Source organism: Eurypyga helias, unplaced genomic scaffold, assembly GCF_000690775.1.
Source record: "Eurypyga helias isolate BGI_N326 unplaced genomic scaffold, ASM69077v1 scaffold23953, whole genome shotgun sequence".
Classification (NCBI taxonomy): domain Eukaryota; kingdom Metazoa; phylum Chordata; class Aves; order Eurypygiformes; family Eurypygidae; genus Eurypyga; species Eurypyga helias.
In genome coordinates, this window is record NW_010239548.1 from 1,832 (window position 1) to 20,365 (window position 18,534).

The window sequence follows — 18,534 nt, forward strand, 5'->3', positions numbered from 1 at the left end:
TGCAGGCCTTCCTTGCCCTGTCCCTGCGCTCAGCACAGCATGCGGATCCGCAGGGCAGGCTCGGACACCAGGACATCTGCCTGACACCCAACAGGGACCCCACTCCTCCAGCACATAAAGCATCTTAACTCAGCAACGGGGCTTTGGTTTACATCCTTCTACCCCTCTCCATTTTGGCAAAGTCCCGTTTGCTGGCAAAAATCTCAGCGGCAGCAGCAAACAAACCCACACGGGGCTGGTGCTGCCCCACCCCTCCATCTGTCCCCATCCTTGCTATGGCTCTCCAAAGTGGCCATGGAGCCCAAAGCCAGGCTTCAGTCCCTGGTGGCAGGGGCACAGCAGGCAGTGCAGGGAGGGAGGCTGTGATGCCAGAGGGAGGAGGTAATAAGGCCACCAGGCCCCTGTCTAGCCACCAGTGGACCTGGCTGGAGCTCAGAGAGCTGGAGTCTCTCCTTCTCCCCAGCCAGAGAGCCTGTGCAGTGAGGGGGATGGGGAGAACACTTCCCAAGAGACATTGCAGAATGAGACAACTCTCTGATGACACGGGAAGGGGACAGGGCTGCTTTTCCTGGGGAGAGCAGTTTAACCATCCCACATCTGTTAGCAGCCCTTGAGAAAGGAAGAGGGACAGAAGAAGGAATTTCGGGGAGAGAGACACTAACTTTGGCTCAACTCTTCAGCTGACTGGTACAGTCTTCCCTTAACTCCAACGTATGCAGCTGGCTGCGATGGGCCTCCCCGGGCTGCTTCCTACCAGCTCCTGTGCCAGGGAGAGACCTGAACGACGTAAAGCAGGAGACAGGGTAGAGGGGCTGGAGAAAAAGAACAGAAAGGAAAAGGAGAAGAGGAAAAGGCATGGCCTTGCGTTATAACGGCAGAGTCCTAGATCTTAAATACATCATGTAAAATACAGCATGGGAAGGGGGGGGGAGTTAAAACTCATTATCATTATCTTAAGCAAACTGATAGCATTATTCAGTAGTTAGTAAACAGAACATTAAACCTTTGTCCAGCGTGTTTGGAGGGGTCAGGAAGGGAGAAAGGGAGAAAAAAGGAGGAAGGAGAGGTGTGGATGTGTGTGTGAAGGGGAGCAGGAACTCAGCCACTCTTGTGACTCCCATCTCCAGTCCGCATTTTCCGAGCCAGGATGACCTCCTTGGAGACCTTCTTTCGATCGCTGGCCAGCCCCAAGAGGCACATGAGGTCGATGAAGGCCGTGGTTAAGTTGAAGCGCCAGCCAAACTCACTGGTGGAGTAGTCGTAGGGGAAGGTGTGGTGGTAGTTGTGGAAGCCTTCTCCTGTAAAACACGACCAGGGAGAGGATGTTGCAGAGCTTTAGGTGATGGCCCCTTTATCTTGGCCCAAAGCACCACATTCCTGAAACAGCTTCTGGATGGAGTCCAGGCTCCTCTCTTCTCTCAGCCCAATTTCACCTCTCTACAACCTACGCCATCTCATTTGGGTGTGGTCCAGTATGCCTGGTCTAGCCCAAATGAGGCAATGACAGTCACAGAGGACCTATGGTGCTTTAGAGGAAAACAAGAATGTGGCGAGGAACTGAGAAAGGCCCTGGCTCATCAACTGCACCAAAACACCGAGGTAATCCTAATGGCTTTTCCTCTGCCACCACGAGAAACCCTCTAGTATTGGCTGAGCTACCAGCTAGACCTGCGGCAAGTCCGCAACCAGCCAGGCCAAGCAATACTCCTGCAACACTGGCAGTCCTAGTGCCAAATCCAAAGGGCATTGCCAGATGGCAGTAATGCAGACAGACTTCTGCTAAGTGATCTACCCCAGTCAGCCACCCTCTGCTCTGGACACTGTCAATGGTGGCTTCAGTAGTCACCCCTTCAATGACATCGCCTGCACTTCTGCTCCTACCCCCCTGACTCTCTGCAGTTCAAACCCCTCCCTACTAAAAAAACCAAAACTAAATCTGTTGGTGGTGGAAATCAGTGCAGCCCCAGTGACATTACAGTGATGCAAAACAGGTGAGGATTTGGGCTTGGGAGACCAGATCAGGGTAAATGCTGATCCTGGGATGTACCTTCTTAGGTCCCCCAGATTTCAGGAAAACAGGAGATGATCTGGCTTCTCTCATCCTCAAGTACCCCCAGAATCACCAGCTGCCCTGAGAACATGTCCAAATGTGCATCTGCTGGTTTTCAAGTTGACAAATCTAAGACAGACATGCAGAGACCGCAGCACATGTTTTTCAGTCTGGTGAATGGGGCAGAGAGACCTTCGAGCAAGGTAAATAAAATATTGCTATTGAGATAAGGAGGTGCTAAGTGTAGCAGTGTCCTTTCCAGCTTACAGAGAGGCTGGTGGGAGCTGATAACCTCACTGCCCTTATGTACTCACTGGCTAGCCTGGGAAACACCCCCATATGCAAAGGCTGGGGAGGAAGAGTGAAGGGGGAAATGGGGACACCTGGATACACAGAAATTCCTTGGGGCAGCTGCAGCTCCAAGGGTCAGTTCCTGCTCTACAATCCACCCGCAGCAAAAGACATGGACGCTGAACATACCTAGGGCCCCCAGGCTGACCAGGGGGTTCTCCCGTGGGTTGATGTGCTGATCATACGGCCGGTTGCCAAACATGTGAGCAGCACTGTTCACCAGCCAAGTGGCATTGAGCCCTATGGTGTAGCGCAGGATGGCTGGAATGAAGAAGCTGATGATGATGGATTCATCCCAGAAGTACCAGGGCACTACAGTGGGCAGCAGGAAGCACAGCAACACGACCGAGGGCTTGTAGTATCTGGAAAGGAAGAGACCAGGAGGAAAGCACTCAGTGGCAGAGGCAGGACAGGAAAGGGTAGTTCAGTCCTCCCTTTGGAGGATTCATACTCAGCTATACAGGAAAAATCAAGTGCAGAAATACCTCAACACCTGAGCCCTGCATCTTTCACCCTGGATGCACAGAAGCCATGCCTGGAGACTCCCAAGTCTTACCACCAGGCAGGACACTCAAACGGAAGTCCTGCTCTCCCTGTCTCAATCTCACACATGCACAAACAATGACCCAAACACTACGAGTCCAGACACCAGCTGCTGCTTTTGGCCTCATCTGCCATTTGCTCCTCTGCTATGCTGGTCCCCATAAAGGCAACCCCATCCTTGCAGAGTCCCACAGAAGGTCCCTTCTCTGGCTCTGGCCCAGTGCTGCAGCTCCTCCTCGCAGACTTGGCCCTGCCTACCAGTACAGCCCACCAATAAATGCAAGCAAGGGACACTTGTGCCATCAAACTGATGAGCATGTGGGGTCTGTCACACTAGAGGGGTGGGAGTAGAAGAAGCTAAATCACTCTGATGACCCACAAGAAAAATCCCAGACACAAAAAGAGGGACGACACAAGCCTTGCTTGGTTTGTCTGTGACTGAACTAAGGACCTCCCAAGTGAAAGTGGTTACTATATGGGTTCAATCTCCCATCCCTGCAGCCCTGGTGATAGGCTCATCTTCTCTGTGGATCAGTCCCAGTATAGCCCCAGGCAGCTGAGAGGTACCCCATCCAAGAGGCACCAGGGAATCAAGTCTGCCCCTCCCAGTTACTGACTCCCTCATGTCCCCATTTTCAACTCCTTTCACCCTCTCACATGTCTCCATTTGCAACTCCTCTTTCACCACACTGTTTCCAGGAGACTGATGGCAGAGGCATGGCCTGGAAGGTGTACCGCAACATCTCCAAGGATGGCCTGGAGGCGCCCACGGGTGGGCTGTGGGCAGGCAGGCATGGAGGTGCTTTGTGGTGGGAAGCTCAGCCCAACACTGGCAAGATGCTACGGGGTAGGCAGGCAAGAAAGGGGTGTGGGAGGACTGGAGGTAGCACTAGCTTCTAAATGCTTCCTATTGAAGAGGTACAGCTCATTTCTCACAGTTCATCCCAGAGCAAAGCCTTGGGCAGGCTGAGGACTCACATTTCTCACATGTTGTCCCTCAGTCCCCTCGTGCTCCATCAAAGGTGCTCAGGGTCCCTAGCCCATTTGCAGGGTCCCTGCTCCATCCCACGTGGCTCTGTGCTGGGGCTGACCCCATCACTCACCTTCGCTGGAACATCACCACTTTGTCAGCCTTCATGTCACTCAGGTCCAGCTTCTGGCCCTTCTCTATGACATCTGGGTGCTTGCGCACCAGCAGCCAGCCGATGTGGGAGAAGAAGAAGCCCCGCATGGCATTGTGTGGGTCCGCGTCTGTCTCGGAGAACTTGTGATGGACGCGGTGGTCCCGGACCCACTCATAGATGTCATTCTGCAATGCAACAGGAGTGGAGACTTAGGGCCAGCACTGGAGACGTTCCCTTCAGATTAACAAAAGTGCCTAAAATATTTAGACATCTAAATCCCATTGACCTGAACTTGTATCCGTCATTTTATCTTTCATTAGGGTTTGGGGGCTTTGACATTTAAAACAAAGGTTGGGTCTTCCTTGCTCAACCACTTCCATTTTTTTTTTTTCAAATCCAATTCTTCGGTGGGCTGCTTTTTAAAAAAAAAAAAATAAATTTAGAATTTAAATTAAAAACTTTAGGCTTCTGTTTGCACCACAACTTTGATTGGTCAGCCTGTTCCCCCACCCCTGTGGGGGAACCAGCCCTCATTGGCCAGTCAGTGCCTCCTCCCTCAAACACTCAGCTCCTGTTGTTCACTTGTCCCCATCCCTACGTGGTGCCAGCTGGGATTGATCAACCTGCCCCTTCCCTTCGCCCTGACATTTTCCATGGGTCAACCTGCTTTGCTTTTCCTGGGATTGCCAAATCAGATCTGTTTATAATTAAAGCCCTCTTTAGAAATAGAATAAACACACCATTTCAATGTCAGTTATCAAAAATACCCCCCTTCAGCCCCTGTTCCATTTAAGCTGCAAAATCAATACTGTTTAGAAAATGTCAAAGCTTTCATCATTTGTGTTAAGAAATAATTGCTTTGGCCAGTTTTAAGAATACATTTTAATGAGTCTGTGCTCATTCCTTTACACCAAAATTTTGATGTGCTTAAAGCCATGTATGACACCATCCTAAATCCAACTTCTCTGAAATCACGACCCACTGGTCTCTGAGCAGCCAACAGGCATTTTCTGCAGGGCCTCAGATAAGATAATCTCTAGTTTTCTCTAGCCTTAACAGTTATTGTTCTCGTCTTAAAGCTGCTGCCACTAACAGGAATGAGATAAATTGATAATGAACCCTCTCTTGACCTCACTGAAAGTAACTATTAAAAAAAAACCAACCAAGTGTCCATGGGGAATGGTACTGAATTTTCAGTAAAACTTTGGATTAGTTCCTATTGAAGCTGAAATATCTGTCTGACTCATCTTTGTCTATTCCTATCCCCTACTGTGATAGCTCAGCAAATTCTTTCCCCCTCTGCCCTATAACCCTGTGAAAGATGGTCTTTGTACAGGACTAGCCAATATACAGCAACGCATCCCATTCCCTTGCTGAGTGCTGGACCAGTAGCTAGAATCAGCAGCTTGGTCCTTCCTCTTCTTCCTCATCAAAGACTCTGGTTTGGTACTAGCAGAAAATAGGAAAGTCAATGTTGTTTTAGAAAATTTTTCAAGGCTAAAAGAAACCCCAAACCATCCCCACCCTGTTCTGATTACACCTCAATGAAGTGATATCCTCTACGGCTACATAGTGGGGAAAGATGATGTCTCTACCCTACCTGGTCCACCTGGGCTTTACCCTTCCCCATACCTGAGCTGGAGACTTACTTAGGGCCACAGCACTGATACTGGTAGAAGGAAGTGAACACAAAAGTACATGCTGCACCCTGCCACCCTCCCAAATACTTCCTACACACAAGCAAGCCTGTATAAAGTCCCTTCAGGTACAGCTGGAGGACAGAGTGTCGTTAGAGCTGTGTCATAGCAGCCAGCCCAAGAGACCACCAGCATTTTTCTGTGCCATGCCAATCTGGGTCTGTGCTACTTTCTACAGTCCCTAAGGACTTCCAGGTTTGTTTGCTTTGTTGACTGTGAAGTGCTCCCGTGAGTGGTTAGGCAATGTCCTGAGGTGCCTGCAGTCACTTGTGCCACTCTGAATGAGCCCAGCCCTTCTCTCCTTGAAACATCACTGACCTGTGACGACTCTCTGGAAGCCAGCGGTGTGACTTATAACCATGTTATTCCTAAATATCACTCTTCCAAACTAGAAAAGCATCCCCCTAACTGCATAATCTCAACAACTTCTTGGTCTTTGTGCAGCAGCCAATTCCACAGCCTGGCTCCCGGGGCTGTGCACATGCTGTCACCCTTATCAGCCATGCAGCAAGAGGAGGGTGAGGCAACTAGAACACCAGGAGAGCACTTAGCACTTCTGCACCTCTTTCACAGGACCTCGAACAAGCACAGAGAGACCACACCTCGAGGAAAGGATACATTCCTGCTTTACAGAGCTTTCCTACCCCTGGGGGTTGGCGAACAATCCTCTCCCAACCCTGCCCATCTCAGAGTCACCCTCTGATGGGACAAGGTGAAAAGGTAATGAGACAGACTAGCACTGGCAGTGTTAGATGGAAAGGGCAGGTTGTTTCCTAACATAAGGTAATAGAAGAGAGGATCCTCTCCATCAGCTTGCACCCCATATCTGAGACAGGGATGCAGGAGAGCACTTCCTTCTGAGGACCAGTGGCACACTGAAGAGGTGCTTACCTGGAAGGCCACGGAGTTTGCAATAGTCAAGAAGATCCGCAGGGGCAGCGTGGCTTTGTAGGACCGATGGCTCCAGAGGCGGTGAGATCCAGCTGTTATCCCCAGAGCGCTCACCAGGAAACACAGAACGGCTGGAGAGGAAAAGAAAATGTTGGAGCACTTAGAGCAAGTCATCCTGCAGCAAAGATTCAGGCAGAGCAACACAAAGGCAGGCCTTACTCCAAAGCTGTATAAGCCAGAGAGGAACCCATGGAGAGCATTTTGGGGCAATAAAAATCAATGTGAGTGTCCAGCTACTACAGGCTTCCTAAACAACGTGGGGCAAATCACTTCAGGTCTTCACCTCTGACAAAGGAGGAGGCTCCCCCTCACCAGACGTCACAAGGATTGGTTCTTCAGCATAGTGCCATCTGTTGTGGTGCAGGATCATCAAAACTGTATAAAGTGACTGCTTCCATATAGCCCTGTGGTAACAGCTTTGCAGTCCATCTGGGAACAGCTTTGCCCTTTCCTCCCACCCTGAATAATCAAGGGTCTTGCTTTCCTATCTCATCACTCCTCACTGAATTTCTTTTGCATTCTTTTCACCCAGATGTGATAGATGATCTTACAGTTCTTCAGGGGGCAGCTCAAGCCAAAGGTTAGGATTCTCTTCTGCTCCCTTCCTGAGCAGAAGCTGTCTGGAAAAAGATCTAACGTACCATCCCACTGAAGCCTGAGCTTCCACCTTCAGCTCCACCACTGACCTAAAACCTGCCCAGAGGCTCCTGGTCCCAGGGTCTTTTTGATCTCTGCCTCTTCTCAGCTCCTGCACCATTTATGGAAGGAAACTCCAAGGCCAGCAACTCACTGCAAGCTGTGCCCACAGCAGAGGCTGATGCTGCTGGGCACAGTTAAGCTTTGAGGTGGCTTCACGAGTTCCCTACCCACACAGGCCAGAAGGAATTCCTTGCCTATCTGTCAGATAGTGAAGACACATCCTTCTCACTCTGCATCATTCACTTATGTCTGCCCTGATCTCTGTGTTCCCACATGTCCTCCTGGAACCTCTGGAACTCAACCTGGGTTCCAGCATATGGTCAAGGAACTAGCTTGGAGAAAAGACCCCATTAGGGTCATAGCAGCATTACACTAGGAAGCTGAGGATAAGAAGAAAATTTGATATGAAAATTAACTCTTCCTCTAGGAAGAAAAGGTCAGGGAGTTTGGCAGAAAGATGGAGGGCATTCAACAATTTGTTTGCCCTGCAAGCTCAGACACTGAAAGGGAAGGGTGCACATCAGTGCGTGGGTCAACTGATCCACGTACAATCCCATGGGAAGGGATGCCTTCTTACTGGTCCCACAGGGGAAACTCTTTCCTTGGTGTAAGTTTTTAGATTTCAGCCAATTGGATCAATCATGAAAACAGCTCTTTACTCTTACATGTAAACCAGCAATAGGAATTGTTGGTATGCTTGACAATACCATTCAGTCTAGCTCTCATCAAGCTTATCTTGAACCCACAAAATAGATACTCTGCCAGAAATTTGTCTGGAATCAGAGATCTGAGACATGCACAAGGCACTGTTGCCCTGTTCTTTCACTGAAAATAAACCAGGCTTTCCTATCATCTCTTGCTCCGTCTTCCTTCTGCCACGTTTTTTTTGTTTTTTCTACATCCCAAACCTAATCTGTTATCTGCTAAAAGCTGGTCTTGGATGATATAACATCCTCTTCTGGCCCCCTAAACTTGCACGAACCCTCCTCTCTCCCATCTCGCTGTATAACGGCAACCTTCCCTGCCTGCTGATCTGACCGTGACTTCCCATCTTCATCTTCTTTCTTGGCTCCCCTGCCAGCTACCAAACGCAGTGCAAGCTGCAAACCAGCACACCTCTGCCTTGTCTGTCCCAGCACCTCTGCGGTCTCTCAGAGGAGCCAAGCAGTCACGGCTCAGAACTGATTTACAGGGCATGAAGAGGGATGAAAATACATGCAAATGCAGCAGGATCCAGGCTTCGCAAGAGACAGTGGAGCTGAGCAAAGCTCACAAAGCTGGCCAAGCCTGGAAGGGGAGAAGGGAGGGATGCTGGAGCAAGGTGTTTGGTTCACGTCTCCCTTTGGCCTTACCAACGGGAAAGTAGTTATGCTGGACACCCTGAACGTCTCATCCAGCCCCATGATGCTGATTGAAAGTTATGAACCAGCTCCCCATTGGTTTTAGATTTTAAGACTGATTTTAAAATCAGTAACTGTGCCCACAGGTTCATAAAGAAGAGCAAACCTTGAGAAAGCACCTAACATATGACTGATTTGCAGAACCTCTCTGGCCTCAGATGCTGCAATAACAATAAAACCCATTCCTGGATGTTTCAGACACTTCCTACTTGCGACAGAAGTGTGACTCACCACCATCCTCCCTTGAACATAAGCAGTTATACCTTGCATACCACATTTCCTAAAACCTCTGGGCAACTTTATACCTACAGTGCACACCTCACTAGCCGAGGTAGATTTCCAAGGGTGACAAGCATTGCTGAGAGTAGAATCCAGGAGTCTGGATTTAACCTCCAACATATACAGACTCTATGAAAAACATCAGACAGGGAGTCCATGATAAGCAACAGCAGCTTGCAACAGGTGCATGGGACTTGCTAGCCTAGCTCCCCACTGCAGGGCTAATAGGCATGTTAATGGTGCACTGGGGACAGAAATGAACTATACAATCTCTCATGATCTTCAATAGCACAAGAATGTAAATGCCACGTTAGGTGAGTCCAGGCCCTATTTATAGCCCTGAGTTCAGATTTCCCTCTTTGGTGAATTCTCATGTGCTGACAGAGTATATTTTGGTAAAAGAGGCCTCCAGGAAGATGACTCTGGCTGAGGACTGTGGTATTTAAGCTTTGCAAGAATGAAGCTCATCTGTAACTCTTTTACACAGGCAATTCTCAGAATTTGCCTGCCAATATCCCACTCAGGAAAAGATGATGCCAGCAACAAAGACGTATCAGCAAGCACAAGGAATCACAAAAGACACATGGTGGGGACACTGACAGACCTAGAAACCAGGCAACCCAGTGCTGCTTTCGGGTAGGCTCGTCTGAAAGCTTTTGTTAAAAATTTGGAGGAGTACCCACTGCTTTTGGGTGCCCTGGCATAGAACAGTCATGGCCTTCATCCAGAGTCCATGATCCTGAGCAGCTCATGCTGACTTCTCTTGGAGCTGCGCCCCAGGCCACTACAACAGCCACAACTCTAATTATAATACCGTGCTGCCTTGCTTCTTGCCCATATACAGCAGCTGCAGTTTATCTAAGGAGCAGACACTTTCTGTGGGAAAGAAGCTGATTCTCAGTCTGCATACATGGCACCCAGCCCCACAGAAACCCAAACCCTGCCTGGATTCTATTTGCTCCATCCGCCATACCAAAGAGGAGTTGTGACAGTGACAGGATACAGACATTAAGATTGAAAAGCCTGGTGGGAAACAGAAGAATCCAGCACCCTAATGATTCAGAGGGTTCATCTCCACAAACAGGTACAATGATGATCATTGCATAGCGAGGGAATCAGCTTCTCACAGGGAAGAAGAAAAGCTCCTCCAAGATTGTCCACTAGGAACAAAACTGGAAAGAGAGTGGAGAAGGTGAAATAAAGTAACAGATTTTTACAGCTGCCCTGTGATGCTGCCCCAAACTGAAGGACTTAAGGACTTTATCAGCTGAGGTTTCAAAGTCATCTTCCACACCATACTCTGAAGTATCCAAAAGATTGTCCACTCACAGGTGATGTTTCAAATGACCCACTCAACCGGAATACAAAGAATTAATACCACTGGCAGTAATATGCACTCAGCACTCCAAAAATTAAACTCAAAACATTCCAGATTCAGTCATGTCTATATGACTCACTAGCCTTTACCTCTTTAGGGCCCAGATTCAGACCACAAGTCATGACGGGAAGCCAGAAATGTGCTAAAGGCATTGTCACCTGCAGTCCACACCAAGGATGTTTCCATGAAGACAGGTGTCCTTGGGCTTCTGCTCAGTGCAAGGGAAAACTACAGCTTTAGACTCTTCCCTCCTTGCCTCCCAGATTCTGCTAGCCAGGTGAGTCCTGTTGCTCACGGGAGAAAGACACCAAGAGCAAGGAAACATGTACAGGCTGCGTAAGGGGAACAGTATTTAGGAAGAGCAATAGGAGCTAACTTCCCAATCTGCCAGATCAGAACTTCCCCTCCACGCACGGAGGAGAAGCACGCCACCTGCTAGTTAAGCCTGGAGAGGACACTAAGTGGGGAGACGTTGCCAGCAGTAGTCTTGATGGGATAGTAACAAAAACCTTCTGTAAACATTTTGCTGGGCACATCCCTGGGGGTAGTACTGGCTGAGATTTTCAGGCTGTCAGAACTGCTTAAATTATCCAGCAAGACTCTTCTTGGTCCAAAGATGATGCAGCAGCAACAAAAAAATTATATCAACCAATGTTTCTGGCACCACTGGCACTGCAGGGAGCTGAGGTGTTGTCAGAGCACCACATTGAGAGGAACTATCACTGTTCTATAGCCATTGTTGGCCAGCCCAGCAGGGGTTAACACAAATATCACTAGCCTGCTGTACCTGAGGGCCAGGAAGACAACCTGCAAATCATGTTTTCAGGGAGGGTCAGAGCAGTTAGAGGAGAAACTGTCAATCACATTTGCATTCTGCCCTTCCAGACTCAGTCTCTGTGCTGTTTGGCAAAGGACATGAAATCTGCCTGTGATCCCTGAAAAGACTGCGCAAGACTTCGTCAAGTGCAGTGAAGAAGACAGTAAATAAAAGGGGAGCTGGCTAGAAAGCCAGTGCTGGAAAGGCTCAGAGAGCTCTTGTTATGGTGAGCTCTCACCTGATCAACAACCCCAGCTCGTTCTGGGAAGCTCTGTACCAGAAAGAGATCAGGGGATACAATGCACACAGCAACGCAGAACAGCAAACAATGATGAAGGCAGGGCTGGAGAGCTTGAGAGACAAAGAATTAGCACACAGAGAAATGAAAACAATAGAGGACACAGTCACCAATATAACTGGTTTCAGAGGGACAGGAGCATCAAGGGGACGGTGGCATGGATGAAGAGGATAGCTCCTTATAATAAAATATAGAAGGTAAACCAGCTATCAGGCACCTCAGCTGCCTGTAGCATCACAGAAGAGAACAGCTGGGGCCATGTTAATTTTATAATATATGTACACAGACTGAGGAAGGAATGACCTGAAAAACAAACAAAGCAACAAGCAAAAACCCCAGCAGCTCCAGAACTGCCACTGGGAGAGCTGCTCTGCCATAAGCCCACGGTGTATTGCTGGGAACAACGCGAGTCTGCTGTTCTATCCATGTGCATAAAATGGGAATCATAGTCCTCTCCTTGCTATCAGGAGGTTCCTGGGAAAATAATAGCAAGTGACTGAGATGACAGCCACAGATGCCTTGTATGTGCTGAAGAAAGTTATGAACTGAGAAAAGGGCAATGCAGCAAGGAACAAGGAGCCCTGCTGAGAAGCCAGACCTATGTAAGATCAGAGTATCCCAGCTCCGGTGAGAACTGGAGAAGAATGGACTAGAGGGGAAAGCTCTGACTCAGCTGCAAGGTGCAGGGAAGGGTGGTCCTTTCCCAGAAAAAGTGCCAGGGATGCAGGACAGGGAGCTCTGTGGAGCTACTCCAGCTTTGGTGAGGCAGGATAGATCTTCAACCAGTCCAAAACAGTGCAGTTCCCCCAAATTCCATGTCCTTCTCCCACTTCCAGAGCATTTGTCACTCCAGAAGCCACCAAGGAATCTTGCAGTGCCTCACAGTGGCAGGAGAGCACCTGGCACTTCACATCAGAGTTGCCTACTGGAGGAGGTGAGCAGGAGGGACTGGCATCGCGTAAAAGCAAGACAGTGTCCCCCAAAATGCCATGGGATGCCATGCAGACATCCCAAACCGGCACGTGATTGCAAAGACACTGCCTCAGAGACCATTTTGGGGTAAGGTGGGGTTTAGCAGAATGCAAAGCAGCATTAATCTTCTGGATCAAGATGCTCAAGCCCCCTTAAGTATCTCAGGGAAGGCTCAAGGGAGAGGGTTGGATGGATTTGGAAATCATGGTGCATCTCAGCAGCTTGAAACGAGACACGTTTTTCCTCTTCCTTGCCCCAATGCCCTGAGGTTATTTGGCTGGAGCTGGAGAACGTAGGCTGTCAGATCAGTGAGTGAGAGAAGCCAGCAGCCCCTGCCTAGCCTCCCGCTGAGAGCCCGGGGATGGGACACACAGAGCAGCACCGAGAGTCCTGCAATGCTCCTCCAAGGTCATGCGGAGGCTGCATGACATTTCCCCAGCCCTACCATCCTGGGGAAAAGTGCAGCCTATCAGGTTTTCACAAGGGAAAGGTCCAGTCGTATTTCCTCCCCAAAAGGCCATGCTGGCTGCACAAGGAACACACCAATGCCCCTGCTTTTTCAGATGCTGTAGCCAGCTTCTGACCAAGTCCTGTGGCCTCCAGTGATACTAAGCCCTCAGGCCTCTGCCTGTGACAGGCTGAGGTGGTCTGGTGCAAAAGAGTCAGTCTGGCTGTCCAGGGAGTCACCTCTTTCCCAGTCCACCTGTGATGCTTGTTGCTCACAGCTGTCTGGAGGACAGACCTTGAGTGTGACAGACCAGGTGAATCACTCCAGGGCCTGTCCAGAGCTGGGCTGGCCAGGATGCTGCTCCCAACTGATTTAAAAAATGCAGCACCGCTGAAACAAAAAGCCATGCCAGCAGGTCTCAAATTAGACTGTCGCTTTTTGTTTCAGGATGCTCTGTTTCACAGGAAGGCAGGGGCTGGATGCAATCTCTTGACCTCCCTACTGGGAGCCATTTGGCTTCTTGACTTCTCCAAGGGTCCACACAAAGGCTCGTGGAAAGCTGGGCTCCCCTGCAGCTTGGGCCCTGGGCCCAGCTGCCTTTCAAGCAGTCAAAGGAGAAGTCTGGTTCCTACCCAGGGCAGGGTCTCTGAGAAAGGGGAGCTTCGCCTAGCTACTTTCTGCTGCGTTGTGCTTTCCACTGGAATTTGCTGCCTGGAGAGCCGCTTATTTATTTTTTGGAAGTTGTCAGGCTTAGTTCCGGGATGATGGGGGCTGATGTGTGCTTTTGTAAGAATGATAAAAGACCTGAGTTTCAGATTTAACTTCTGACTTTTATCTTCAGCACAACTGTATTTTGCCTCTTTCCTCTCACACTCATGGAGGCTCTGGAATTTACCCTCCCTTGGTAAGGCAGGAATTGTTCTTGTCTGTAGACAGCAGCCTTATGCCAAAATGCATACCTTGCCTTGGTATGTACCAAGCCTTATGCCAAAATGTACCTTGCCTCCCCAGCCACCTGTTCAAGCGCTCTTGCTAGCATCTTTCTTCCCAACTTTCTGGGACTGTCTCAGTACTCCATTTTCTATCTGTCACCCCAGAAGTGGCTGCACATTCAGGTGTGGGCTACTTCCAAGCCTAATCGTTTGTTCTTTAAACAACTAAGCAGTCCCCTGCCAAATCATTCCTGTTCACGCATGACCTTACAAGAGACACTAGCAAGCTCTCCCACAGCTTGCTACAAAGCTGGTTGAGTAGCTTCTTCTAACAGAAGACCTTTACTTCCTTCTTTCTCCTCCCTGAGTCTGTGGGCCTGGAAGAAAAAAAATCACCACCCAACAGATTTGGGGTTTTCAGATGCCAAGAAACAAATGGAGGGACATACTTACCCCATGCCAATGTCTGGACCTTGGCAGAAGGTATCAGCATCAACCCAAATATAGCCCCTAGATGCAGCAGGCTCATGAGGATGATGTTCCTCCAGACGTATCGCATGGGGGGCTTGGGGCCCTCTTTCTCCTGGTAGGTCTCATCAAACATATCGTCTACCATGCCCCGGTCTCCTGCCAAGTCCTCATGATTGAGTAAGTCCTTCTCCATGACAGCATTCCCATTCCTGGTCACCCGGGAGGTGACTGTGCCGACAATGGTGGTGCTGGAAGCGGAGGAGAACTCCTTGGAGAGGCGGCAATGGACATTTTCAAGAAAGGAAAAAGGAAAAACAAAACAAGAAGTTGTTGGTTACCAATGCAGAGCTTAGAAACATGAGCAGCTAGGCTGGCAGTTCCAAGACTCGCAGTCTGCAGTCTCCCTGTCAGGCTCCATACTTTCAGCTGACCCCTTGGCACCAAGAAGACCCTGCTTTGGCCCCCCGGACTCGTGGCCTGATCTTTCTGGGGAGAGGAGGTGAATGGCAGACAGGGTGCAGGAAGTAAAGAAAAAGACTGGAAAGCTAGTGGCTTTTTTTCTACCAGTGGCCTTGGTGAGATCATTTGCAGGCTGCAAGGATTTTCATTTTCCTTCAGTTTTATTAGTGGGTGTTTTTAGGTTGGCTTGTGGTCTGAGCTTGTGCATAAGCAGACAACAATAAAGGAAATCTTGTGAATGAAGAGGCGGGAGAGAAATATGGTCTGAAATATGGTTTTATTATAAATCATCGGTCTGCTTCTGATATCCTGCCTCTTTCTGTCCCTCCGTAAGGGATCACTGGGGGATCATCAGAAAGATCCACAGGGGGATTCTTCTGGGGTGCCTCCTTATCCTCCCCGCCTCACCTTCCAGACTGGGCCATGGCAAGACTGACATGCCTGGAGATAAATGGATGGAAGCAGTCGAGCAATGTACTTCCAGTTAGACCGACAGCTCCTATCCCATGCCTGCTGCTAAGCCTCTTATCCTTCTCCCGCTTTCTACCCACAGGCAAACTGAGGCACGAGAAGACAATCCTCTGAGAGGAAGTTTTAAGCAGCAAATTGGCTCAGCCTGGCTCCCGGCTCCCTCCTGTAACTGTGACACAACATTCCCACTGCACATGCTTGTCTGCCCTGGCTGAGTGACAGCCTGCCCCATCAGGCATGCATGACGAAAGGAGCAGGCAGGACTGACCCTAATGAGAGAGGTCACTGAACCCTGAATCACTGATTGCCATCTCCATCATGACAGCCACATGCTTGCTGGTGCTCACAGCCTTTTGTCAGGCCCGAGCCCAAGCACCCGATGTGGCTCGACCCTGGGGGTGCCAAGCACAAGGGATGCGAGCGGTGGGAGGGCACGCCGCCCCCATCCCTCACCTCCTGGGAACCTGCCCGATGGAGACGTCCCTCTACCGCCTGTGCCGCTGCCTCCACGTGCAAAGGGGCAATACAGGTTAGCTGGCAGGAACAGGAGAGCCGGGACTGCAGGAGGGAGCGTGGCCAAGCCAGGAAAGCTCCCTTCCCAATAGAAATTTCTCCTGAATTAATAGCAGATTCCCACCCAGGCACCCAGCATTCATAAAAGACCACCATTCTGCCATGGCCTAGTTTCCTGTGGGAGGCATTAAAAATCAGGCCAGGCAGCTTACGTGGCCACCCCAACTCCTCCCTTTCCCAAGGGTAGAAACTAGAGGGTTAGAGGCATACCTTCCTACGGGGAGGAGCTGGCAGAGCTGACAGATTCCCCACGTTTGGGAAGTAAAATGATCTCTACAGAGGGAGCCCTCTAAGTTTTTCCTTCTGGAATCAAAGGTTAGAAAGGAAAAAACCTGGACACAAAGTAGCCTGCTGCTTTCTCTAAACCAGCCAGCTGCTGAGCTCGGGACCGGGTCCCTCTGCATGCCAGCTATAGGCTGTCTCTGCCTGCTTTCCTAATTAATATTTCAAGGGTATGACACTCTGTGCTGCTGGAGAATTTAGAGGCAATCCCCTCCCCAAAAGAGGCATGAGAAATGTCTTCTAATCCAGAGATTAGGCAAAGAAAAGACCTGCCCATTTCAAAGTGTCAGATATTCTCATCTGGCATTTTGGCAGGAAGGCAGAGTTTTCTTCCTTGGCTGGAAAACAATCTACCAAAAAGACCTAAGACTTGTCTATGCAGGCAAAATTCCCAACAGAGATCTGCTGGTATAATTAGACGGGTAACGCTCCCCATATGGACATGCTGCTTCCAGAGTAAGAATGTTGGGTTGGAGTCGCATTTTTCTCCTCCGCGATAGCTTATGTCACTGTCAAAGTTACGCAGGGGCAGAAGAGGAGGAGGGAGAACACAAAGAAAGCAGCAGAGAGGAAAAAAAATCTCTTCTTCCTGAGTCGTAGTAGCCACATAAGGAATTTTACCAGCATACCTATGCTGCTGGAGTTACACCGATAAAATCAAAATGGTCATTTCTCACATGGAAACTAACCTTAAATCAAAAGCTTAAATCAAATAAAGCAGCCCTGAAACACAGCTCCACCGTTACAGACTTGGGGGGGGGTCATGGGGGGGAAGAGGGAGGGAAGGAGAGTGGGCAGCTATTTAGCTGGAGATCAGGGAAGTGAGGAGGAAAGAAAGGATTTTTACCCCCTTATGGCCACAGTGGCTCCTGCAGCTCCTATGGAGGAAAATGGGATGGGGATTGATCTGGGGTCTAGAGCTGAGAGGGGGAGGAGGCCAGCTAAATCGTTTTGATGAGCTCTCCCTCATTTCTGAATGACTCTGCAGCTCTCATCTGCAGAACAGATGTGTTCCCCCATCTCCAATTTCCCCCCCCAGCACTGAACACGCCATAGGTGATCCTGGCACCTAGCCAGCTTATACAACCAACTGCAGCTCAAAGGCTCCCTGGGTTCAGCCTAGGGGCCCCAGGGCAGTCAATCTCGGGTCCAGTATATTTGACTATGCCCAACGTGACCCAGGGACAGGATTCTTTCCAGCCTCCAGGATATGCCCCAAAATACATGCCAAGACCATGAAACACGGTCTGAGAACACTGCTCTTGGCATCCTTTTCGGGTGGAGAGAGGAGTAAAATTCTTTGCATCACAGCATCTCTGGAAGGTCACAGCACCTGCACAAAAGGACTAGGGGAGACCCCACACGCTGGCAACAGGCAAGAGAGCAGGACTGTGATTTACCTCCACTCCTCAGCATAGGCAGAAGGGGGAAGGATGAGAAGGAGAGAGCAGGATGACCAGAATCAGCCCCTGCCTCCCCTCAGGCAAAGGATGGCTGCCAGGAGGGGCAAAGATAAAAAATAAAATCTCCAAAAATCTAACAGCTCTACGGATCTTCCTGGTGGCAGGTTGTTATTCAGCCCTTCTTGTGCCAAAAACGGGCAGTCTCCCTTCCCATTGTATGTTTGCTTGGCTCAGGCAATGCAGACAGAGTCATTCATTTCATCTGGGCAGCTGGCGCTTTCACCTTGCGTCTGTCCTAGAGACGCTCCCTGCTGCAACACTTCCCTTAAAAATGCTGTGAGTGAAAGCCCTTGCTTATTAGAAAAAAAAATTTAAAAAAAAATTTAAAAAATCAGTCTGAGCACTACCGAAAACCTCATGACCTCTGAGCACAAAAGACCTTCCTGAACAGCCTTCACCAGCAGGCACAGATGGATGTTTTAAAGACAAACCTGTATTTTATGCTCAGTCCATGGCAGGGCATAGACTCCGAGGGGAGAGAAATCCAGCGGCAGGGAGCCCCGCTTCATTCAGGTCTCCCCACGAGGGATGTGGAATGACTTCGCCTGATGACTGAGAAGCGGCACAGAGAGGGCACATGCGCACACACATATGTGCATCTGTGGGTGTGTGTGCGCGCGTGTGTGTGTGCCTGCACGGACACGCGTGGATGCCCAGACCCTTTTTTCCCCACGACAGCGGCAGCGCAGTGCTGTCGGAACCGCGGAGATGAAGGGGGAAGGGGCGAGAAGACAAAGCACCCGCACTCCCCGGGCCCGCCGGCAGCCCGCTCCTTACCTCCTCCTGCAGCAAGTGCGCAGGCATGGGGCGGCTCTCTGTCTGCTCCTCGGCGACGGTTACGCGGGTGCGCAGCTCCCCGGCGGTGGCGGCGGGAGG

General features: G+C 49.9%; 1 protein-coding gene across 1 annotated transcript; it reads right to left on the reverse strand.

Annotated features, from left to right (window-relative positions):
* Positions 1-829: 829 nt before the first annotated feature.
* Positions 830-18,520, reverse strand: SCD (stearoyl-CoA desaturase (delta-9-desaturase)). Its single transcript, XM_010148191.1, has 6 exons — positions 18,436-18,520; positions 14,393-14,678; positions 6,657-6,787; positions 4,048-4,253; positions 2,531-2,763; positions 830-1,298 (listed from the first exon to the last, which is right to left on the reverse strand). Exons 1-6 carry the CDS (start codon positions 18,460-18,462, stop codon positions 1,099-1,101), a joined length of 1,083 nt encoding a protein of 360 aa, XP_010146493.1. The 5' UTR covers positions 18,463-18,520; the 3' UTR covers positions 830-1,098.
* Between the last annotated feature and the right edge of the window lie 14 nt (positions 18,521-18,534).